The sequence below is a fragment of the Bidens hawaiensis genome, unplaced genomic scaffold (assembly GCF_021521415.1).
Source record: "Bidens hawaiensis isolate Kalapana, Puna unplaced genomic scaffold, B.hawaiensis_p1.1 tig00003244_1, whole genome shotgun sequence".
Taxonomy (NCBI): domain Eukaryota; kingdom Viridiplantae; phylum Streptophyta; class Magnoliopsida; order Asterales; family Asteraceae; genus Bidens; species Bidens hawaiensis.
Window position 1 is genome coordinate 1,150,881 of NW_027491178.1, and position 25,132 is coordinate 1,176,012.

General features: G+C 41.0%; 1 protein-coding gene across 1 annotated transcript; it reads left to right on the forward strand.

Annotated features, from left to right (window-relative positions):
• The first annotated feature begins 1,170 nt into the window (after positions 1-1,170).
• Positions 1,171-8,014, forward strand: LOC143622800 (scarecrow-like protein 4). Its single transcript, XM_077093849.1, has 2 exons — positions 1,171-2,207; positions 7,407-8,014. The coding sequence occupies exons 1-2, from the start codon at positions 1,171-1,173 to the stop codon at positions 7,870-7,872; spliced, it is 1,503 nt and encodes a 500-aa protein (XP_076949964.1). The 3' UTR covers positions 7,873-8,014.
• The last annotated feature ends 17,118 nt before the right edge of the window (positions 8,015-25,132 follow it).

A 25,132-nucleotide genomic window follows, 5' to 3' on the forward strand; every position in this document is an offset into this window, starting at 1 on the left:
ACTTGAAATGTAAGACACAATGGTAAAATACATATAACACAATGACCTTAAACGTAAGACACAATGATAAATACATATAACACAATGACCTTAAACGTAAGACACAATGCTAAATACATATAACACAATGACCTTAAACGTAAGATACAATGGTAAATACATATAACACACTGACCTTAAACGTAAGACACAATGGTAAATACATATAACACAATGACCATAAACGTAAAACACAATGGAATCTACATATTACACAATGGCTTGAACGTAATACACAATCAACTGAAGCAAATGTTGAGCACAAAGACACAGTGACGTAATCTTTATTTTAATTTTTATCTTTAATATGAGTATCAGTTGAAAAACACTGTGACATTCGTCAAATTCGGGCCTCGATTTGTTTTCGTGTTGTAAACTTTTATTTTGTAAACCGACACAACATTTTTAGAACTTTATTTAAATTATTAAATGATAATACTTTAGACCTCGATCATAAATAAAACAATGTTTGTCACATTATAGTGTCGTTAGGAAAAAAAAAACATAAAGGGGTTTAAACTAATTTTCGTAAAGTAGTTATAAGCTTTTCAAACCTTTAAACCCATTTTAAATGTTGTCTGAAACTTGGTGGGCCATTTTTGAAAATATGCATACATATATAACCAAACAAAAAACCTAAACCTAACCATAATAATCCCAGCCGCCCCCTGCTTTTTTCTTCTTCGTTTACCGGCGCCGATATCCGGCGACCGGAGAGGAACTCCGACCAACGCACGCCACCACCATCCACCACATCACCACCTTCCCCGTACCTCCGAAACCACCACCGCTCTTTCTTTCTCCTTCGTTTTTACTTTTCCGGCGAACATCACCCCACCACCACTTCCGGCGATTCGTGTCGACTCATCGTCATAACATTTGGGTTTTACCAACGCCTGGATTTCAACGTGCCAGATGCCCCGGCGCAACGCGCCGGGATGAAAATCTAGTTATGTATAAAAAGAAATTTATGTTTCAAAATAATAATAATAATAATAATAATAATAATAATAATAATAATAATAATATAACTTCCCCCCTTGAGTCTCAAAATTTCCCTTTTTTCCAAGGTGCCGTTGTTGATATATTAGCTGGCATACGTCACTATTATCTACTGACCGTCGCCGGATAATGGCGTATATGTGCACCGACAGCGGCAACTTAATGGCCACAGCCCAGCAAGTTATCCAACAAAAGCAACAACAAGAAGAACAACAACTTCATCAGACTCAGAACCAGCAGCAGCAACCTTTAGTCTCAATGAATAACCCCTTTTGGTCCTCCACCGGCCACCCCTTTTCGGATCCATTTGAAGACACAGCCGGATTTCAGTTCCCGAATCTGGAACACCAGCAAGGGTTTAGGTTTGCTGAGTTTGATACCGACGAGTGGATGGAGAGTTTGATACAGCCGACCTCAGATTTCAATCTCTACGCCGCAGATCCTTTTTCCGATCTCAAAACTCCTTGGGCCCCGCCGCCGCAGGATATTCCACCACCGCCGCCGGTTAAACAGAAACCGTTGCTGAAAACCCTAGCTGACTACGCTCGAATCGCCGATACTGAACCGGAAAAGACCTTAAAACCTCTGATTCGGCTTCTTCGAGACTCAGAGCACGGAGATCCGACGGAGAGAGTCGCGTTCTACTTCGTCGGAGCTTTACACAGCTGCATCACGAAGACGCCTAAAGCAGTTACCGATGTGACGTCACCAGCCGAGTTCACCCTCACTTACAAAGCTCTCAACGACGCTTGTCCGTACTTGAAGTTCGCTCACTTAACCGCTAATCAGGCAATACTCGAAGCAGCAGAAAAGGCGGATAATATCCATATAGTCGACTTCGGGATAGTCCAAGGAGTTCAATGGGCGTCGCTTCTTCAAGCCCTAGCGACCCGACCCGCTGGTAAACCTACTAGCATCCGGATTTCCGGCATTCCAGCTTTAGTCCTTGGAGACACGCCTAGTCCTGAGCTTCTCACAACCGCTACCCGCCTCCAGGAGTTCGCCAAGGTTCTAGATCTCAATTTCGAATTCCAACCGGTTTTAACTCCGATTGAAAACCTAACCGTGTCGAGCTTCCGGATCAAGGAGAACGAGTTTCTAGCCGTTAATTTCATGCTCCAGTTGTATAACCTGCTCGATGAATCCGGCAGTGGTGTGGTTAAAGCGTTTGAAAAGGTAGGTCCCAGCAGAGCCCAGTTGGACCCGCAAGACTCACCTCAAAGAGAGACGTCTGCGCAGTTGAACCCGCAAGACTCACCTGCAACAGGGACGTCTGCGCAAAGGCTAAACTCGCAAAGACTCACCTTGAAAAGAGACGTCTGCGCAAAAACCAACTGGATCCGCAGGACCCACCATGCTCAGAGACGTGACGTCCTTACGCGCAGTACGCAAGCTGTTCCCGCAGGAAAAGCCTCCCAATGGTCGACGTACTCCGCCTGTTCCCGCGGCAACGGATACTAGCCATCAGGGAAGGCTACCCGCGCAGCAAGGCTACACGCACAAGGCACTTAACTCTTAAATAATTCAGTAATGTCACCTGAAGAGGAGATGAGCAAGCCGGGAACACTCCCGCACAAAGCCGGGAAAACTCCCGCCCAAATGAGCCAGTCCGTACGATACTGGAGGATCTTTTGTACTGTACCTAACGAGGTATGGACAAAAGATCTGACCAAAGATACGACAGCTCACTGACAAAAGTATGACGAGCAGCACGCTCTTGTACTGTATCACTATCAGCCGCTGCCTACTCACCAACCTGTCGGAGGACGTGCATAGCCTGCAGTTGGTGGAACAGGAATAGTACACAGCCGGCCTGGTCACTATCAGCCGCTGCCTACCCACCAACCACCAGCATGGCATGTGCGTAGCCCACAGTTGGCAGAACAGGAATACTATTCAGCCGGCTGTACCTTCTTGGAAACCTATCTTCGGCTATAAATACTCCAACACCTTGGAACGGTATTATCATCTCATCTCATACCATCATATCTGCTCTAGTCATTTCTCTTAATATACATATATTCAAGAGCAATCTAGTCTGATTCTCACGCCGGAGGGTGGTCACAAGGAGGTACCCCCCCCCTTCTCAGTGACGAGCTCACGGTGTCTGTTTTGCAGGTCATCTGAAGAACCATCTTTGCCGGATCTAACCCCTCGTGGGAAACATCTATTTAACCCCCAGATTATCCGTAATCTGCCCGGGGTCAATTGTGTTTCTTCATTGGCGCCATCCGTGGGACAAAGCTAGAACTAATTCTCTCAGTTTTTTCAAAACCTCCGAAAAGATGGTTAACGTTACTCCGGTCCCCAGGCCAGGGAGTAACCAAGAAACCCCGGTAACCACAACCCCAGCTACTGGGGGGAACACCGGCGAATACACACATTTTACGAACACTACCCCGGTTACCCAAGCCGGGGCAAGTGCAGTAAATTTTACGAACACTACCCCGGTTACCCGAGCCGGGGCAAGTGCAGTAAACAATCCTCCCCTGGGATTCATTGATACCCAGGTGGAAAGACAACAGACGAGGCACCCCCACCAAACACTTGAACAAGTTAAAGCGTGTGAAGCTCCAAGATGGAATTGGTTGTTTAACATAATTGATCACTATGTTCAAAACTACCAAAACCTCATGGAGAATCTATACAAGTGGAACTCAACGCTCCTGACTTGCGAGGAGGTTACAGACCTACCCGCATCATACCCAAAGATCAGGCAGAAAAGTCGGGAATTTCAGCGTGACATTAGGACTTCCGCGGGAAGAATCCCCATGGAAAACCTTAAAACTAAACCCTTTTCAAAACCCTTTGCTTAAGTCCAAAAGTTCACCTCACTTATTAGCAATTCATGAGAAGAACATTGGACTGGGGGGACTTGAAGAGGTAGGTCCCAGCAACACTTCTTTAGCCGCAGCCTCTTCGACGCCCTTTAGCTTACGCTCAGTATGGTCAAGCACGCCCCTCTGGTCCAAGATCTCTTGGAGCTTCTTGGCGTTTTCCATGGCCAAGGCATCATGAGCCTGTTGGAGCCTCTCTAGTTTGGCTTTAAGTTCCTCATTCTCGAGGCGTAGAGGCTCAGCAACAGCTTCGGCCTTGGTGGCCCTCTCAGTTGCGTTTCGTGCAGTTTCCTTAGCCAGCCGAAACTGTTCGTTAACAGCTTGGGCAGCCTTGGAACGGGCCTCGAGACGGGCCTGAACTTCAACCTCGAGGGCCTTGAAGGCCTTCTCCTTCTCCGCAGCAACAGCGGAGAGCCTTCTGTTCTCCTCTCGGACAGCCCGTTTGCTCAAGGATGGGCAACTCGTTCTCATCTACAGCACGAGTACCCATCCGAGCAGGACCATCACTCTCCCGCGACTGCAGGAGAGACTGCAAGTCGTTTCCCTCTGAAAACAAAAAGAAAGAACGGTTAGAACAAAAACCTTAAATTAACGGATAATATGAAGCATACCGTAAGGGACAGAGTTCAAACCGTATTCGAGGACGATGGGAATCTGTGACGCCTCCTTCCACACCCGGCTCATCCCGAGCATCACCATCCCGGACTCCGCAAAGCGGTAAACCGGAGACTGGATCCGGGAAACCTTGGAGAACCATTCCGCCTCCTGGTAATTGGAGGCGTGAAGGTTCGGGAGAGCTCTCCCGTTCTTGAACGTCATCGCTATGGGGACGACGCGAGCGGAGATATAGAAGAACTCCCACTTCCAAGATCGAAGACTGCGCTCGGTAGCGCAGATCTTCAAACCCTTGATCCGATTGACCAAGGTATACCACCCCTGGATGCACCTCCAGGAATAGAAGGTCATCAGGCGGTCAACATGGGGCTCCACACCCAGAATGAGACACACCCACTCGAAATGGCGGATCTTGGCGATCGCCATTGGGTGTACCTCAGTCAGATGCACACCGTGTCTCTCCAGAACACTGTATACAAACTTCGTCAATGGGAACCTGAGATTCCCATAGACGAAGAATGCAGCGTACACCCCTATCTTGTCCTTGGGGGCATTGTACACCGTCTGATGAGATGCAGGAAACTCAGGCTCGAAAGGCTCGAGCATGAACTTCCTGACGACGTACTGATAGAGGTCGACCGGAAGAGCACACTGGCACTCGCCAGCAGTACTCTTGTCATCCTTGTCCGACGTGGACGACGGATTCTCGAGGTATACATCGGACTCCTCGACAGTAACCTCAGGATCATGAGAAGACATGTTTGGGATGTAAAGAAGAACGATTTCAGGAGAATGCTCGACGAAACGTTAGAGTATTCGCCGGAAATCGTTTAGAAGAAGAAGAGAGAAGTGAAAGTGTGGATTAAGCTGCACCCTCTCCCCCTTTATATACTCATCGCAATGAATGCGATGAATTTAATGCGGAGGAGAGAGGAAAACGCAGGTCCAATGAAACTATGACACGTGGAAAAAGCAAGCTGGCAACAGCTGTTGACAGGACGCGTGCCGTAAACTTCGCGGCCACGCGCCTGAAAAAAGCGTCTGGAATGACCATATACTGTCACGTCGCCATAACTTCCTGCACGTCCTGACACTGTCAGAAGAAACCGTCGGACGACGTTTCAACAGTTTGGACTGTTCTTATCCTTTCACCAACTCTTCAAATTTCAAAAGGATTCAAAAGCGGGACTATACCCCTTACCTTGGCAACCAAGTAACTATAAGACAGGTGCGAGTACAGTGTTAAGGCAAAACCCTTCACATACTTAGCACCTGCAGGGAATTGAAGCCAAGAATACCTCGGCAACCAAGTAACTATAAGACGGGTGCGGGTACAGTGTCAAGGCAAAACCCTTCACATACTTAGCACCCGCAGGGAATTGAAGCCAGGAATACCTTGGAAGTAAAGTAACTAGAAGACGAGTGCGGGTACAGTGTCAAGGCAAAACCCTTCACATACCTAGCACTCCGCAGGGAATTGAAACCAAGAAGGATCTTCTGGGCCATGCTTGCGGAAACGGGAATAACATCCCCGCATAGCGGGAACGTCGAGAACTAGATTGTGTGAAGCTCCAAGATGGAATTGGTTGTTTAACATAATTAATCACTATGTTCAAAACTACCAAAACCTCATGGAGAATCTATACAAGTGGAACTCAACGCTCCTGACTTGCGAGGAGGTTACAGACCTACCCGCATCATACCCAAAGATCAGGCAGAAAAGTCGGGAATTTCTGCGTGACATTAGGACTTCCGCGGGAAGAATCCCCATGGAAAACCTTAAAACTAAACCCTTTTCAAAACCCTTTGCTTAAGTCCAAAAGTTCACCTCACTTATTAGCAATTCATGAGAAGAACATTGGACTGGGGGGACTTGAAGAGGTAGGTCCCAGCAGAGCCCAGTTGGACCCGCAAGACTCACCTCAAAGAGAGACGTCTGCGCAGTTGAACCCGCAAGACTCACCTGCAACAGGGACGTCTGCGCAAAGGCTAAACTCGCAAAGACTCACCTTGAAGAGAGACGTCTGCGCAGAAACCAACTGGATCCGCAGGATCCACCATGCTCAGAGACGTGACGTCCTTACGCGCAGTACGCAAGCTGTTCCCGCAGGAAAAGCCTCCCAATGGTCGACGTACTCCGCCTGTTCCCGCAGCAACGGATACTAGCCATCAGGGAAGGCTACCCGCGCAGCAAGGCTACACGCACAAGGCACTTAACTCTTAAATAATTCAGTAATGTCACCTGAAGAGGAGATGAGCAAGCCGGGAACACTCTCGCACAAAGCCGGGAAAACTCCCGCCCAAATGAGCCAGTCCGTACGATACTTGAGGATCTTTTGTACTGTACCTGACGAGGTATGGACAAAAGATCTGACCAAAGATACGACAGCTCACTGACAACAGTATGACGAGCAGCACGCTCTTGTACTGTATCACTATCAGCCGCTGCCTACTCACGAACCTGTCGGAGGACGTGCATAGCCTGCAGTTGGTGGAACAGGAATAGTACACAGTCGGCCTTGTCACTATCAGCCGCTGCCTACCCACCAACCACCAGCATGGCATGTGCGTAGCCCACAGTTGGCAGAACAGGAATACTATTCAGCCGGCTGTACCTTCTTGGAAACCTACCTTCGGCTATAAATACTCCAACACCTTGGAACGGTATTATCATCTCATCTCATACCATCATATCTGCTCTAGTCATTTCTCTTAATATACACATATTCAAGAGCAATCTAGTCTGATTCTCACGCCGGAGGGTGGTCACAAGGAGGTACCCCCCTTCTCAGTGACGAGCTCACGGTGTCTGTTTTGCAGGTCATCTGAAGAACCATCTTTGCCGGATCTAACCCCTCGTGGGAAACATCTATTTAACCCCAGATTATCCATAATCTGCTTGGGGTCAATTAGTGTTTCTTCAGCGTTGAAGCTGGCGAAATCCCTGAATCCGAGTATCGTCACGTTAGGTGAATACGAAGCCAGTTTGAATCGAGTTGGATTCCGTGACCGGTTCGCCAACGCGTTAACCTTTTACTCTGCTCTGTTTGAGTCACTCGAACCGAACATGAGCCGAGACTCGGTGGAGAGATTGCAGGTGGAGAGATCATTGTTCGGCCGACGAATTGCAGCTGCGGTAGGTCACGAACATGAATCAAGCAAACATGAGCGGATGGAGGATAAACAGCAATGGCTGGTGATGATGGAGAGTTCCGGATTCGAGAAGGTGAAGCTCAGCAATTACGCTATAAGTCAAGCCAAGATTCTGCTATGGAGTTACAATTACAGTGAGATGTATGCTTTGATTGATTCTGATCCTGGATTTCTTACTCTAGCTTGGAATGATGTTCCGATTCTCACTGTTTCTTCGTGGCGTTAATTATTGTTATAATGTTTTTGTTTATTTGGTAATGGTGTAATGAGTACAGGTTAGACAATTAGATCCGCCATTGCCATTAAATTGGTGTTTTTTGAAGCTTTTGGTTTGTTTTAGTATAGGATGATGATGAAGCCTGGTCCAAGTTCAGAAGCCATTAAATTATTGGTGTTTTTGAAGCTTTTGCTTTAGTCAAATGAACTTGTATTTTACCGGAATGTCAACGCGGGAATGTGACGTCTACATTAATGCCACAAGCTAAAGTGCTATACATATTAAACTAGTAATTTACCCGTCCGGTTGACAGGAATATCAACACGGGAATCTGATGATTGCATTAATTCAGTAACATGAATGCGTGAGATACCGAGGTCATAGGGAATAGTAAGTATATGCATGGTTGCATTTTGACGTGCTAATTGGTACCTTTTGGGTTTGTTTCTTGCTTCACTATGGAATCCGTGGTATGTGAATGCGTTGTATGCTTTTACAACACTATTAACCATATATTGCCCCTTTAACCAATTGAAAAGCAAACTGATGTTTTTGACCTTTTAATTCTACTTCAGTTGACTTTTTTTATTCAAAACCGTATAGTTGACAGTGTCTTTATTTTGGCGTTGACAAAATTAACTTGGTAACGTGTCAAAATGGTTAGCGCACACACGCATTCCTATATACCAAGAGGAAACGTGCGCGATGTTGTAGGGTGACAATCTGCAACATGGTAACCGGTTTTTTATAAACAATTGGTAACGACTTTTAAGTTCAATTACAAAAAAAGTCAAATGATGCAATTCTTCATCAGAAAGTCAAATGACGCAAGTAGCAAAACAATTCTATATCAAAAATACCCAAATTTGACAATTTCCAGTCAAGGTAACTAATTCTGAAATATCACTAATTTCATGTAAATAATGGTGGTATTTTACAAATTGCATGCTATGTCCCTCTCTGCTTTATGTACACCTACCAACATAAACAAAATTTGTCAAACTTAATCCAATTATAAACATATTTTCTCCTACCATTCTAATTGATTTCAAATAATTATGTCATTATCCTTATGTTGGCATATCATATTCAGCTCCACCGAATTGATCCATATCACCATTGTCATCTTCCATGATATCTAGAATATGAACTTGTATTTCTCCCATTTGAATCTACGTAAACCTGCACAACTTTCCCACATCAGAATAAATGGAATTAAAAATTTAAAAATGTATGCATACGCTTTGCAAAATATAAGGAAATATAAGCGCACCTTGGGTTCGTTCATGTCCACCATTGAAACCGTCGATCTTTTCCCAACAGTTTCACTTGTTGAATATTCCACCTCATAACCGGTTTTTCCTTCTCGTTCCATTTTTATACTTTACACGACTGACCCGTTCCATTTTTGATACTTTACACAACCATAACAGTAATATGTGTATTCCCAGCCCTATATGGCTGCAATTTGCAGACTTATGTGGCGGCATAACAGCCTCAACTTTCTCGTCATGCACAACTGAATATTCTAGCATAATACAATTGTGTACAACCCTGTATTGCTGTGAACTTTTATTGCAATTTGTGACTACCATGAGCTATGTTTGCGGGCTAGTATCTTCCAACGGCCTCACCATTGACCCATATTTGACATTTTTCCATGCCATTCATATCTAAATCTAGCGGTTCGTTTCCTGCTGGAGCGTTAAAAGTAGTCTAAAAGTAAAACCAGTGTTAATGCTGTAAAAGTAAAACGTTGTATAAAAAAATTACCTTGTACCAAGTAAGGCTATGTGTAGTGGAGGGGCTACAATTGGGGGCGAATTGTGACATGTGATGCCCAGTCAGCAAGGAGTGGAAATTTGTTTTTTGGGTGTAATGATGTAGAGGCTACAAGTTGGGCCCACAGTTTCTTTTTTTATTATTTTCTTTTTATAACTAAACTAAACAAATAAAAACCAATTTATTTAAATAATTAGATAAAAATGCATTAAAATTAAAAAGAAATACAAAAAACTTAAAAAACATAACTAATAATGCATTAAAATTAAAAAAAAAATTACATAACTAAAAATATTAAAAAACATAAATAAAATACTAATATCCATAATATTCGCGCATTTTTTCCATTCGTTGTCGTTGCAATAATGCGGCCTCTTCGTGTAACCCGGCATCTTTGAGGGATTTGTATTCTTCACTCACTTCCCGCAATTCCAACATTTGGGCAATCTTTTCGTGTTGTTTGTCGGTTTCTCTCATGGCATCGTTGAGTTCCTCGACACACTTTTTGTGTTTTTTGATGATTTCTTTCATGGTAGCGGCGAGTTCCACGAGTGTCGGTTGGTTCGGGTTGTTTGTAGGATTCATTTTGTTAGATTTTTTGAAGAAGGTTTATGTTTATATAGATGTGAAATGAAGAAGAAGGATATGAAATGGAGAAGAATGTATATGTTTATATAGATATATAATATATTGTTTTAATTATTTTTTTTATTTTGTACCGTTGTCAAACGATCAAAATAATAAAATATTATTATTTTCTCAAAGTTTAGGCGATAAAAAGAATCCGTCCCCGCCCCAAATCGCCCAAAAATAGCCGGGGGGCGGTGTTCTAGCCCCAAGTCGCCCTATTTCACCCCCAAACATCGCCCACTAAACATGGCCTAAGAGGCTTTGAGCCACTAAGGATCCTGGTAGCCACTCAATACAGTAACTCCCATCAAGTGTATGCAGACTCAAAGTTTCATACTTTTAAACCAGCCTACTCATCAATTAATAATCTTTGGTTTATTATATTTGTTTTAACGCATATTATATCTTATAAATGTGCTTATATAAACATAACAGTTAATGAACCAACCTTGTATGATCATTGTTGCTTTGTTAAGTCTCTTGTACCCTCATTTAGCCCCTTCAAGGTTACTGGTAATAAACTAATTAATCAATGATAAAAATAGTTCTTCATAGCATCACTTTCAGAAACTAAACTATAAATGATTCACCAATATTAGAAACCAACCGCAAGGATATCTGAGCTCTCAACTTGAGTTTTTTACCAAAATAGGGTGGGAGGAATAAATATTTACCAAAATAAATGATTTTATGTAGAATTGTCTTTTTTCACTCATAATCTTATTGGATAAAAATCATTTCTACTTCATCTTTTCCCACTCATAATCTTATTTGGTAAAAATCATTTCTACTTAAAATTTTCTCTTTGAAAAAGTTAATAAAAAAATGAATTATAAAATAATGAAATTGAAGGTTTTATCTTTCATACAGTTTTCTTCAAAATAAAAAAAATGTTTTTAAAATTTAATATTTTCTTTGTTATTTTAAAGATTTTAAATAACAGTTCCATATTATCATATTATTGAGTTTTTTTAATCTTTATTCTTTTTATTTATTGCTTTCAACAATTTTTTTTCTTATATTAAGGGTGTTCAAAAATAGAATTAGATTTAATATTGATAACAATATCGACGTTGCTTAGTCAAAATATATTCGGTTCATTATTTGTACTAGTATGATACCGGCATTTAAAAAACTTACTATAACCAAAAAATTTGAACAATTCTAACAAAATCTACGCTAGAATGTCGATAGAAAATAAACATAATTGCGAAAACCATAAAATGAACGCGGGTACCGATCCTGATAAAACTGATACCAATACCAATATTGTTGTTAGGTCGGAATCATTTTGGTTTGTCACAATACCAATACGGTACCGGCTCTCGAATACAAAGTTGTTCTCCACAAAAATTATACCAGAATGTTGAGAACAAAAAAGAAACACAGTTGCGTATTTAACTTAAAGAAAAGTTTAACGAACACAAATAAATTTTACGAATGATGATGAAAATAAATTTTAAACAGAAAAGGGATTTTGCTCTCCGTAATGACCTTTAGAGATAATACAGATTAATGCTGTTAAATCGTGATTTTGCTTGTTTTATTTCTTGTTGTATCTTACTTTAAACCAAAATTCATTTTCTTTCATTTTGTGGAGACCTTTTTTTTAAAAAAAAATCTCAATTATTTTGAAAAATAAAATCGAAGGAGAAAAAAAAAGAGTAAGAAAGTAAGTTTTTTTATTTTTTATTATTTTACACAAAAAGATTAGAGCAAATTACCAAAATAGCCCATTTCATGAGAGAGAAAATGCAAAATAGCACGTGAGATTTGAAATTCTCAAAATAGCCCTTCTGTAACATCCTAAAATATTATAATGTTAAATAAAGAAAGTTACGTTTAGTGATTTCGCGTTATTAATTTATTTAATGTCGAGTAAAGAACGGATCATGGACTTAGATTAATTAAGGTGGATTAAGTGGTAATGGGCTTTAGGTCCACGGGCTTCAAGAGGTATAAATATCCTCCTAAACCAACATAAAACCCTAAACCTCATTTCATTCCATCTTAATCTCTACACACTCAAAAACACACACATCCTTCACCTCACACGGCCGCGAGAGAGAGAGAACGGGACTCGAGTCCAAAATCAAGCCAACCATTATTAGACCTTCGATATACGAGCTAGATACGAGATAACCAAGCAAACCGCGACCACACCGAACGCGTAAAGGTATGCCTTTTACCTTAAAGTTTACGTTTTTAGGATCGGTTAGCTTTGAAACTTAAACATAAAGTAAATCGGGTCTAAACGAAACGTAAAGTAACAAACTTGATGTTGGAAATGAACTTGACAAACCTATGGCTATGTACGGCGACTTGTTATTAAACGTTTTAAGCCGAAAGCTCCAAACTTTATGTCTTTCCGGGCTAAGTTTTACCCGAACTAGGCCATGGGAATGATCGCGGAGTTAGTTAACGTAATATCCAAGAAATTCTCGATGAAATAAGGGTGATTTTGGTGATTAAGTTTGAACAGAGACGGCAGCTGGGCAACTTCGCCTGCAAGCCATAACTTCGCCTTCATGCAAGTTCGCCTAAAGCCAAGTTCGCCTAACTGTAACTTCGCCTGGTGATAAGTTCGCCCATGATAACTTCGCCTAAGGCTAAGTTCGCTAATGCTCAACTTCGCCTGGCATATGTTCGCCTAGGGTTAACTTTGCCGATCACTAACTTCGCCTGAGTTAAGTTCGCTGAATGCTTAACTTCGCTTAATGTTAAGTTCGCTTAACACTAAGTTCGCTTACAGTAAGTTCGTTTAATGTTAAGTTCGCTTAATGTTAAGTTCGCTTAACACTAAGTTCGCTTACAGTAAGTTCGCTTAATGTTAAGTTCGCTTAATGATAAGTTCGCTGGAGTTAGCAAATTAGAAAGTAAATTAAAAACCTAATGAAAAATGTGTTAAGACAGTTAATGGAAATAAAATTTTTCCAAGCTGACCTGGCAGCTCGACCCCAGCCAGGGGCTCTGCCCCTTGGACCCTACTAGGGGTTGCCACCCCTAGACCCCGCTGCCAGGGGCGCTGCCCCCGGACCCCGTTCGTTGTGGGTTATATAAAGATAGAAATACAACATGAGTAGTAGTAGTTAATTGATACATGTAAATATTATACAGTTAGCCGTGCACAGCTCAAGAAGGGAATAACGATTAACGGAGAGCGTAACAGGATTCAGGTGAGTTTCTAGCCCCATTTATGTGTTATGATTTCAGGGCTATGTGCATACTCAATATGTTTGTTAATACGCTTATCCTAAGAGATAAGTGCATGCCTTATGTGAATAATGTGAAATGTATGAATGATTGCTTGATGGTACGTGAACAATCTTCGGATATTGCACGTACTGTCAGGTTGTAACGCTATATATAAGGTAAGTAAGATATGTATGCTTATGTGAATGAACGTGATAAAAGTTAATAAAAGAAGGAAAGGATGGTTGTATGGCTGTATGGTTACGAAAAGGGTACCGAGCCCTAATAATACTCGAGGTATGATGTATGGTTGTATGGTAACGAAGAGGGAATCGAACCCTACTAATATTCGAGAACTAGGGAACCGAACCCTACTAATATTCGAGGAAAGAGGGTACCGAGCCCTAATAATACTCGAGGAAAGAGGGTACCGAGCCCTAATAATACTCGAGGAAGGAGGGTACCGAGCCCTAATAATACTCGAGGAACGTAGGGCGTAATGCTCTTTATAACATAAGATATGAAAGCAAGTTAGTACAAAAGAAAGTATGGAAGTATGGAAGTATGATTGAAAGAATATAAGTTTATGTGTATTGTATAATGTATGATTAACTAGAACTCACTCAGCGTAGCTGACTTTTAGTATGCACGCAGGTGAGTAGGATGAGACAGCTCACTTGAGGAGACACGTGGCACTGAATAAGAGGCTGGCATCGGAAGATTCAAGACGTTTAAGTTTAATGTTTTGTTCATTTTGAAAGACAAGATGTTTTAAGACAAGATGTGTTTTGCTATGAAATGTTTTACGAAAGTTTTTATATTCCGCGAATGTTTTAATTAACTCTGATATTTAGAACTGCGTTTATGAGTAAATCCAACACGAAAGTAGGGCTACCGGTAACGGGGCCTTACACCTTCTAATCTCACGTACACGTGAGTTTGCGAGATTCCCCGTGACTTTTCGTGGTCCAATCAGATTCTGCCAAGTGTTCCACTCCCACCTACCACGATATTTTTCATCCCAAATCTGTCGGAAACGTAACTTTTGACACAAAATATAACCTGAAAAAAACAAACTATAACGTGATGTTTCAAGCTGTTTTTATCGGCAACGTGAGTTTTCAAATAAGATGGATTTGAAAGGTTTTTGAAATTCATCTCCTTAGATGAATTTTAAATGAATTTTGTTTTTTAAAAAAAAACCATCTTCATCTTCATCTTCATCACCATCACCTTAATCATCTTCATCACCTTCATCATTATTCCGGTCACCGTCACCGCCACCGGAGTTTAACCAAAGTCCTCAACCTCCTCAACTCCTCACCTTAATCATCTTCATCACTTTCATCATTATTCATCATCTTCATCTTCCACCTTCTCCTAGATTTTTTGATTTTTTCGTTATTCCCGTTCTCTAGTTTCGATTCCATCCCAGACTCATCCATTTACACATAAACAATACCCAACTCCAAAACCTATCTCCAATTACCCAAAAAAATGTAGTCTACATTATTGGATGAGCCTATGACATTTGTACCAAATTAATGTTATACGTTAAAAGATGAGCCATAAATATGTTCAACGTTAAAATGTATCCGGATTATATGTTTTACGTTAAAGTTTTCCAAAAGTATGTTGCATATCAATTATTGGTGGGCCCGATAAAATAAGGAACAATTTATGTTATACGTTAAAAGATGTCCCAAATATATGTTCAACGTTAAAATGTATCCGGATTATATGTTTTACGTTAAAGTTTCCCCTAAATATGTTGCATGTCAATTATTGATGGACCCGATAAAATAAGAACCAAATTTATGTTATACGGATTATACGTTGAAATTCATTTGAAATCCATCTCCGTTATAAGGATTATATGTTGAAATTCATTTGAAATTCATCTAAGGAGATGAATTTCAAAAAACCTTTCAAATCCATCTTATTTGAAAACCCACGTTGCCGATAAAAACAGCTTGAAACATCACGTTACAGTTGGTTTTTCTCAGGTTATATTTTGTGTTAAAAGTTACGTTTCCGACAGATTTGGGATGAAAAATATCGTGGTAGGTGGGAGTGGAACACACTTAGCAGAATCTGATTGGACCACGAAAAGTCACGGGAATCTTGCAAACTCACGTGTACGTGAGATTAGAAGGGCTATTTTGGGAATTTCAAATCTCACGTGTTATTTTGCATTTTCTCTCTCATGAAATGAGCTATTTTGGTAATTTGCTCAAAAGATTATGATTGAGAAAAGATAAGTTTACATGAAAAAATCTATTTTGATAAATAAGTTTCAAACTCCCCATTTTGATAAATATATTCCTCCTAACCCATTTTGGTTAAAAACTCCTATCAACTTTACACTTTGACCAAATGTTAACTTCAGATTCTTTAACAATCCCCATACCGTTCCTCTAATAGGACCAAACAAACAACAGTAATAACCATGAGCACGGGAAACTGCCTTGTTTGCAAGTAAGTCTTCATGTGGTCATATATCTACTCTGTAAAATCAAATACACAACACACTTGTGATAGTGTTTCTAATCATACAATATTTTATAGCTATCAAAATGTTTTTATTATTATCAAGAAATCACAAATACTCACTCTGCAAGGTACCATAAGTAATCAGAAGCATCTCTAGTAAGTAGTAACATTTGGTTGCTCATATAACCCTATAAATGCAAGCGTGTCACGGTCTTCTTCATAAGATTTTTTTTCCTTCAACTAGCTGAAGACATTTAGAAAATAATCTCTTAAACACAAACTAAACTACATCTGGATAACGGGTAAGCGAACAACAAGCTGTGCCGCTATCCCCTTTTGGATCGCAAAGCCTATTCTACTAAATATAAATCCTTGGTTCTTCGGGCTCTGCGAGTCACTGTGGACCACCTTCTGCATTCGATCCAAGAAGCGAACCGCCTCGGGAGCTAGAGATCCAAATGTGTCGAAGGCAAATGGAATGAACACGTGCTGATTCTCCAAATACGCTGCCTCATGCTTAGCAACCTTCCTAGATTCCGCCCTCAAAACCGCCTGTCTCGGAACGAAACCACTGTCTCTCAACCCCACCAATGGTGACACCCCAGTGAGGTCGACATATGCATGCTTACCCCCTGCCCATCCAAACACAAGAACGTCCGCAGGACGCAGTGTAGATCTTCCCTCTCTCGGATTAGTCAGAAAGTTAACAAGTGTCTCTTTTTTGGCTGAGATCCCAGCATGCCTAAGCACTTCCCATAGGACATTTCTAACCCAGTCATAAGATGAAGTTTCTTCATTATATGATTGCCACTTGAATTGCCCAACATGTGTCATCTTTTTTTTTTGTGTGGTAGGTGCTTTTATCTGCAAGTTAATCCACCCAAATTAATATTAACAAGCATTTTTACCCGCGCGTTGCAGCGTGCGGATCCATTAGTGCATTCGCAGGTAGGTGATATATGGAATGGTTCCCCAATTGTAGATTACGTGTATGAAGTAGGTAACTTTATAAAGCTATTTGAATATACAAAAAAATTGTCTAGGCTCTACGGGTACTTGTTTAATCACTCATATACAAATGACTTTTACTGTTTGGTAACTTTTGACCCATTCGAGGACTAAGATTCTCTGTGTGGACAATCCGTAGCTATTCACGATTCGTGGGAAAATCTGCTGCAAATATTTGCAAATACCAAGAACGCCCCTGTATAGCTTGAGCAAAACCCAAACTACACTTGTTTTGCAGCCATGTCTAACACCTAATAACATTAAAATATTGACCAATTATAATAAATAACTTTCTCAACTTATTTCTTACCTGGAATGAACTCAGTAGCTAACCCATGCCCATGTACCTAAACCTTTTAATCTTCAGAAGTACCTTTTCCTTTGTTACAAACCGCGGTTGGAATACATCATCCCGCAAAATGTTAACTTCCAAACTTCCTCAAAATGTCCTTGAATACAATCTAGTCCTCCCCCCTTTAATATCTTCTATTTCAATTTGTGAACTGTGACTAATACTTAATACTTGCGATTTACAAAATATCCAATATATTCCCAATACCCTTTTGACAGTTTAGATTTTGTGAATTGAAGCTGACGGTTTTTTTTTTTTGGCAACATCAAGCTTCCGACAATAGCTCTCTATTATGAAAATTGTTATATAAAATTATCAGAAACCCAAATATGCAGCACAAAAATAGGATGTTGTTTACGCCTGCAGATATGCCTACTTAACTGTAATTACAAAAGGCGTGTCAACTTTAATGCAACCTAATAGAAGTGGACTCGTTCATGGTTTTGATAATTTGTTGAAATACAAAATGATTTGTTTTCATGATTTGTTCGGGTTATGTAATAGGCTAAACTCATAAGACGCATGCACAAATATTAAAAAAAACGAATACAACATACTTACAGAAATTGATGTATTCCGAAGACCCGTAACCACAATTTAGCAAAACCAAAGTGAGCTTCTACAAAAAATGATGCTTATGAAAGAAGACGTGCTATGTTAAAAGAATCATGAACATAAAAGTTTAGGAGCTTAAATAAGAATTCTTACCAAAAATAAATGTAGAATTATTGTGTTGGAGACGATCCTTTGCTCGTTGATTCTTAGAAATCCCAGCTTATCAAAAGATGCAAGGACATCTTGTAAAAATTTGTTATCATCAGTTTCTTAGGTTCTAACACTAACAAAATTGACAACATAAAAATTACCAATCTGATGATAAATGACTTGAATAATGGAGATACCTTATAATAAGGTTCAAAATGTCCAACTCCTTATGCAGACCTAACATACATACATAACTTAGGACATAATAAATAGGATTAGGATTTGTCAAGACAAAAACCTCACTCTTTGCAATTGAAGCTCAAACATGAAGATGATGATCTGCTAGTGCTTAAACAAAATCAAATAGAGTACAACCAAATCAAGGACTGTAAAGGAGAAATACGGTCAAATTAGGGTTACCTGGAGACATAGAAAGAAAAACGCAAGTCACCCTTTGTCGCCGCTCCTGACCTCCATATCCGTGTCTCTCTCGATGAATGATTGCTGAGAATTGGCAATGATCAGAGATGCTAGGAAAAGTAAATAAAAGGTAAATGGGGAAAACCTTAAGTTTTATGGCAAAGAAGCAAGCTACGTGGAGTTATCTTGATCACATGTTCATGAATAGTGAAAATGTGAGTGATTCAAATGATAGTTTTTAATATATATAATTGATGTAATCTAAAAGTTCAAATTGGCTCCTTTTATATTTCATAGAAACATCCAAACGATTTACAATGAAGTGGCAGGTAAGCGGGCAACAAGCTGCGCCGCAACCCCCTTTTGGATAGCAAACCCAATCCGACTAAAAACAAAGTTTTGATTCTTATGGGCTGATACGTTACTATACACAACTTTCTGAACCCTATTCAAAAGGTCCACGGCATCCGAAGCTAAGAAACCAAAAGTGTCAAAGGCGAAGGGGATAAACACGTGTTGATTCTCCAAACAAGCTCTCTCGTGTTTAGCAACCTTGCCCGATGCCGCCTTCAATGCTGCCTGGCTTGCTACAAATCCAGTATCCCTAATCCCAACAAGAGGGACACTCCTGTGAGGTTGACACAAGCGTGTTTTCCCCCTACCCACCCAAAAACAAGTATATCGGCCGGTCGTAATGTAGATCTTCCTTCTTGAGGATCTGTAAGAAAGTTTACGGGGGCTTCCTTTTTAGACGAAATTCCGGCTCGTTTAAGAACATCGCATAGAACATCCCTCACCAAATCATGCCTGTACTTAAACCCAGGCAACTCTTTGCAGTGAACCGCATGCTCGCCAAAAGAATCCAAACAAACCTTACGCCAAACCGGGCACGGCTCATCTACCGGAAACAAAGGGATCATTAACCGATACTTCAGGATGGCCCGGTACTCAAAAGCCGACATATGTTGGCCCAATCCTTCAATAGGGAGAACACTTAAGAAATCTTTAGCCCGAGAAGCCCGAAGACACTCAAACACCGCTTTCTGACGATGGGATAAATCAAACTTCATTTCCAAACTATTGATGATTCCACTATAAAGGGCACTCGCCAAAGCATGTTGGGCTTTAGAGGGGGCATGTAGTGTCTTTATTAGAGAAACCGCTAATGTCAAAATCGGGAAGTGAAATGTGCAACCGATCTATCGCACTCCCATAATCGGAGTCAAACCCATCAATACCACAACCTCGAAGAATGTGGTCTCGTAATTCCCAAGATTGCGCCCTCGAGGCCACAAACGCATAAGTAGAAACGTCTGAAGCTGAACAAAAACCCAAACCTCCAAAACGAGTCGAAAGTGATGCCAACCTCCATTGAAAATCTCCAAAGAAGGGACCACCACAAACCACGATGTCCTCAATCGCCCCCCGAAGGCCATTGTCAAACACAGAAACTGTTTCCCCTACATACACAGGTTGGCATGTTCTGAGACCAAACAACAACTTTCCAACTCCCATACATGAGCAGAGCAAAAGGAGCTCACATTGAGGGTCCCGCAAATGCGGGAGATAGCTCATCAACTCCACAGCTCGCGAAGCCCTTTTCATAGCAAGTTCACTGATGAACCCGACATCTCGGCTAACGGCTCCCCCGAGGAGTTTCACACCTAGCACCGGTCTTCCAATCTCACAGGGAAACACCCCCTCCTGCACCTTAACCCCATTGCACGACGGCCAAAATACTTCGGTTTTCTTAATATTAAGTTCAAGGCCCAGGCGGGGACCCTCCGACCTGATAATATCTAAAGCTTTGGCAACCTCTTTAGAGTCCCCAATAATTGTACCATCATCTAGGTACCAAGCATGAAAGAGAAGCTTACAGGAACTCTGGACTAGATGAATAAGTGGGTGCAGAACTAAGGCGAAAAGAAGAGGTCCCAAAGGGTCCCCCTGCTGAACCCCAGTGGTGGACCAAATGTGGTCATCCCCCACATATAGCCTGGCCGGTTGCCCATATAAAAAGTTCACCCATAAGGAAATAGATGGACATCGGGCCCGAACCTCATTAAGAAGGGCAGTCCTATCCACCAATTTGAAGGCATTACAAAAATCAATAGTAAGCATAGCCAATGACCCATCAGAATGGAACTTACTTAAAAACATGTTCGCGCTATGAAGAACGGCCTCTGCACCACTAGGGACTCCCACCCCAAACTGAAATTCGCACAGGTATTTAGTAATGTCTTTCCCAACACCCCTCATAGCCACCTTAGAGATCAATCTTCTCCAAATGGCACCTACGGAAATGGGTCTAATCCCATTGTCCGGTTTGAGCAACGGTGTGAGAGGAGCCGACGCAATGAACTCTGCCAAAACCCTTGGGCATCTCCCCCCCAAACATAAATTAACCATCGCAGTAGTAGCCTTTAGTAACCCAACATCGATCGGCAACCCCTCTCCACAAAATGCATCCAAAATATGTTGTGCCCTCAATCCATCTCGTCCTCATGACGTCCCTTTAGGGAAGGATTTAATGCATCCAAGCACACAATCCTCATCAACAACAAGAGGAGGCTCAGAAAGCAATGAAGCAGGCATAACCGGCGGGGGCAAATTGGGATGCTTAGCCACTAACGCTTTCAAAGTGTCATTGCCGAAAGGTGCAACCCCTGAAGAGCATAATACTTTAATGGCGGCAGTAAAATGCCCGTCCGCCACTTTTCATAAACATTGTTTCACATTGGCGCATACCGCAACATCATCGTGCTTAGCGAGAGGCTCCCCATGACTCGAGTTCACCCCTATATGTGTGGTAAAAAGGGATAAAATAAGCGCATCAAAACCATCCTTAGCACCCCAACTTGTTAGTGCTTGCTGAATACTCTGACATTGCAAAGACTTTCTATTACCGGACCTGCGCTCCTGACGTTTTGAAGGTCTGAAAACACGCAGCGTGCACCGCGGTAACAAGAAAAGTTTCACCCATGCCTCAATAGAGTCTGGCATAGCAACCACCTTACCCAGAGCCGCAGTTAACGCTTGAGCAAATGCCATACGACAACTATGAGGGATGCTCTTAACAGTTGTGATAGGAAGAGAGAAGACGCGGTCAAGGAGAACCTCATCCACCACTATCCCTCCCAAGGGAGCAACATCCCTCATAACATGTGGTTTATCAATCCCCACAATAAACTCCTCCACAGCTCCCACAGCCTCGTTGTACTTGGTGACTCCATCAGCATGATGACACGTCCGTTTAAGAGCATTTGGACGCATACACACCCCACATAGCCACTGGTCCGAGGCCTTAAAAGCCTCCCCAACCGAAATAAATATATCACAATCCGTGGAAATGGCGTCACGTAGGGTCCCTTTCCGCTCATCCGACGACAAATGAAGTCGTTTGATATGCGCCATTAACCGAGAGATCCCCCTTGACCCCGCCCGTCCATCCGGGCAACAATGGAACCCCCTAAAAGGACATGGACAAACACCCACCGAACCCACACTATTTTCTAGGGTCTTAGACATAGCACCCTCATCAATTAATCCACCACGAGAAATGATGTCGAACCGACAACCATGTCCACCTCCCGTGCCCACCTCCCCTGATGGGGCTCCTTTGACAATCCGAGCCCTTGTCATAACCCCTCACGACAAAAAGGCCAACAAAAAAACTCGAGCTGAGTTTTGGGAGTAAAAACCCGAACTAAGAGGAGAAAGGAGAGCAACCGCCAGTTGCTCTCCCCTCCGTAAACCCAAAAAAACCGATTAACTCATTGAGACATTTTATCGAACACCTGGCGGGCAGACCCAAAACCGAGGATTAAAGGCAAAATTGAAATAGCAGTAGGGGTGGTGGTGAGGAGATGACGATGATATGACGAGGAGATGATGCTGGTTACTGATGTGTGACAGCAGGTTGTTCTTTAGGCGAAGGTGTAGCAACGGTGGTGGTGTGGAAATCTGTTCGGGGTCGGCTAAAAAAGTTGAACAGTTGATTATGACGAGGAGATCAAATGAAAGCAAAAGTGGGTGATGATTGATATATAAAAAGACTTACCCTCCAGATGTATTTTTTAAAGTTATGTTTTTGAATTTTGGTTTGTTGATGTTTTCAAATACATATTGCTAAATTTCACAATATCATTTTTAACCTTTAGAAAAACTAAATAGGATATTTTTAGTGTTTTGAAAAGATAAATATGATATTATGAAATGTAGAAGGGTAGAATAATAATTTACTTACATTGGCCGTGTTAAAAACTTCACTTTTACAGTCATCCCAAATCGCCACTAATGACCTGCAATTACCAAAATTCGTTTATTCGGTCCCGTGGACACTGCACATGTGTTTTAATGTTATAATCACATAATTTTATTTATTTATCTTTTTGCATTCTAAAAATTCATGAGTTTGATCCGTATATAAAAAATGATAAGTTTGATCCGTTTATATTTTCTAAACGAACAATCTTTTCCCTTATGGAGATGACCCAACAAACGGGCTACAACGTGCATCTTTTTTGATAGTTCAACCCATGCCCCATCACCACCGCTCCAAGATCCTGATCTAACATAAAGCATAAAGCAAAATGAAAATAAAAGATATAAAGTTAAATATTGTTTTAGTCATGGTAGTCTGACCCAAGTAACCCCTTTAGTCTAATAGTTTTAAATTCATTTCGTTTTAAGCCCACTAACCCCATCCAAATTTTATTCAAGTTTTTATTAAAAGACTAAAATACCCTTTCGTTTCAAGGATTTGTAAGGAATTCTAAGGAATGAGATTTTAAATCTCATGAATTGATATGCTCGTTTCATTTTTTTTTTCAATATCTAATTTTTTTTTTATAGAAACATAGATATTACATCAATATAGCAGGTAGGCGGGCAACAAGCTGCGCCGCCACCCCTTTCTGAATTGCAAACCCTAACCTGCTAAAGACATACCCCTGCCCCTTTGGAGTCGACACATTGCTATGCACTACCTGTTGGACCCTGGTTAGGAAACGGATAGCTTCCGGTGCCAAGGAGCCAAATGTATCAAAAGCCAGAGGGACAAAAACATGTTGGTTCTCTTCGCAGGCTTTAGCATGTTTCTCCACCTTCTTCGTTTCAGCTCTTTTCATTGCTTGCCCAGCTACAAACCCATTATCCCTCAAACTAGCTAAGGGAGATACCCCTGTGAGGTCAACACAAGCGTGTTTTCCCCCGGCCCAACCAAAGACGATCAAATATGCCGGTCGTAGAGTGGATCTCCTTTCCGAGGGGTCTGTAAGGAAGTTTACGGGGGCTTCCTTTTTAGCTGATATCCCAGCTCGCCTTAAGATGTCCCAAAGAACATCCCGCACCCAATCATGTCGGTATTTGAACCCATGCATCTCCTTGCAATGAACCGCATGCTCTCCGAATTTATCCAGGCAAGCCTTACGGCAGATCGGACATGTTTCGTCTTCTGGGTACATTGGGACCATCAAACGGTACTTAAGAATGGCCCTATACTCGACCGCAGACATGCTTTGGCCCAAGCCATCAATCGGGATAACGGTCAGAAAATCTTGGGCATGAGTACCTTTGAAAGGATTGTTAAGGATTTTCTTATTAACAATAAAAACCCCTAAAAAAATTCAAAAAAATTAATAAAAAATTCATAACTCAAAATATAAATCAAAAACGAAAATTTTAAAAAAACTAAAACGTTTCCGCCTTTGCCTTCGTTCTTAAAAAAACAATAATGAAGAAGATTCCAATTTCAATACATATTAACCAACCAAACACATGATAGAGATTCTCAAACATTCCATTCCAATTCCAATTCCAAATCCTATTCCAATTCCAAATCCTTTAAAAAAAGTCCGTGAAGCCCCCTTAGATTATTTGTGTTACTCAGTCAACGCCCTTTTATTGGCCCGTGAAACCACTCTGTTGTATTTATTCGGTCAGGGTACTTTGAGAAGCGTTTGTAAATATTGGATTGTTGGAACCTTTTGTGTAAGCGAGCCTTGAAAAAACACATTTAATAAGGTACTACTTATGATGTATCATACAATATTACATACATAGAAATAAGGTATTTAAAAAATTAAGCCATTGGCTTAAACAAAACTACAAAAACATTAAACTACAATCACCACCAGTACATAAACTTTAATTATCTGCATAATACACCCAAATTCCCAGCTACCACCACCACCTTTTCAATATATCAAACAAAACATGATCAAACACAAGGTTTTAATAGCTAATATAAGTAATCTGATTTGCAATCCTATATACTAAAAAGAAGCCGTTTCTATCATATGCAAATCCCATGATTATTGTGTACACAATAACACAGATCATATACAAATAAATATACATGCACATACAACATTCATTTAAGACGACACAATAACATACACCATATGCAAATATACATGCACATACAAACACTTATCTGTACCCATACATACACGGATGGATACAACAAAACACTCTCTATATAGATACTACAAACGCATTTATGACCCAAACCAAATCTTTATCAAGAAATTACACCTTAACCAAAAGTATCACATAATACTCACCCAACTAACAATTCGACACAATAGAAGCAATCAACAATAACCTAAACCAAAGTTATCTTACAGCAAATTCTCACCAACTTCTAAGTATAAAGCTTTACAGTTTGAATTACAAGTTAAAATA

What these genes read in the sequence shown, in the direction of transcription:
- LOC143622800 (XM_077093849.1), top strand. Translation starts at nt 1,171, where the DNA reads ATGGCGTATATGTGCACCGACAGCGGCAACTTAATGGCCACAGCCCAG. An exon ending in GGCAGTGGTGTGGTTAAAGC is followed by an intron (nt 2,208 to 7,406) that starts GTTTGAAAAGGT and finishes GGGGTCAATTAG; the next exon opens with TGTTTCTTCAGCGTTGAAGC.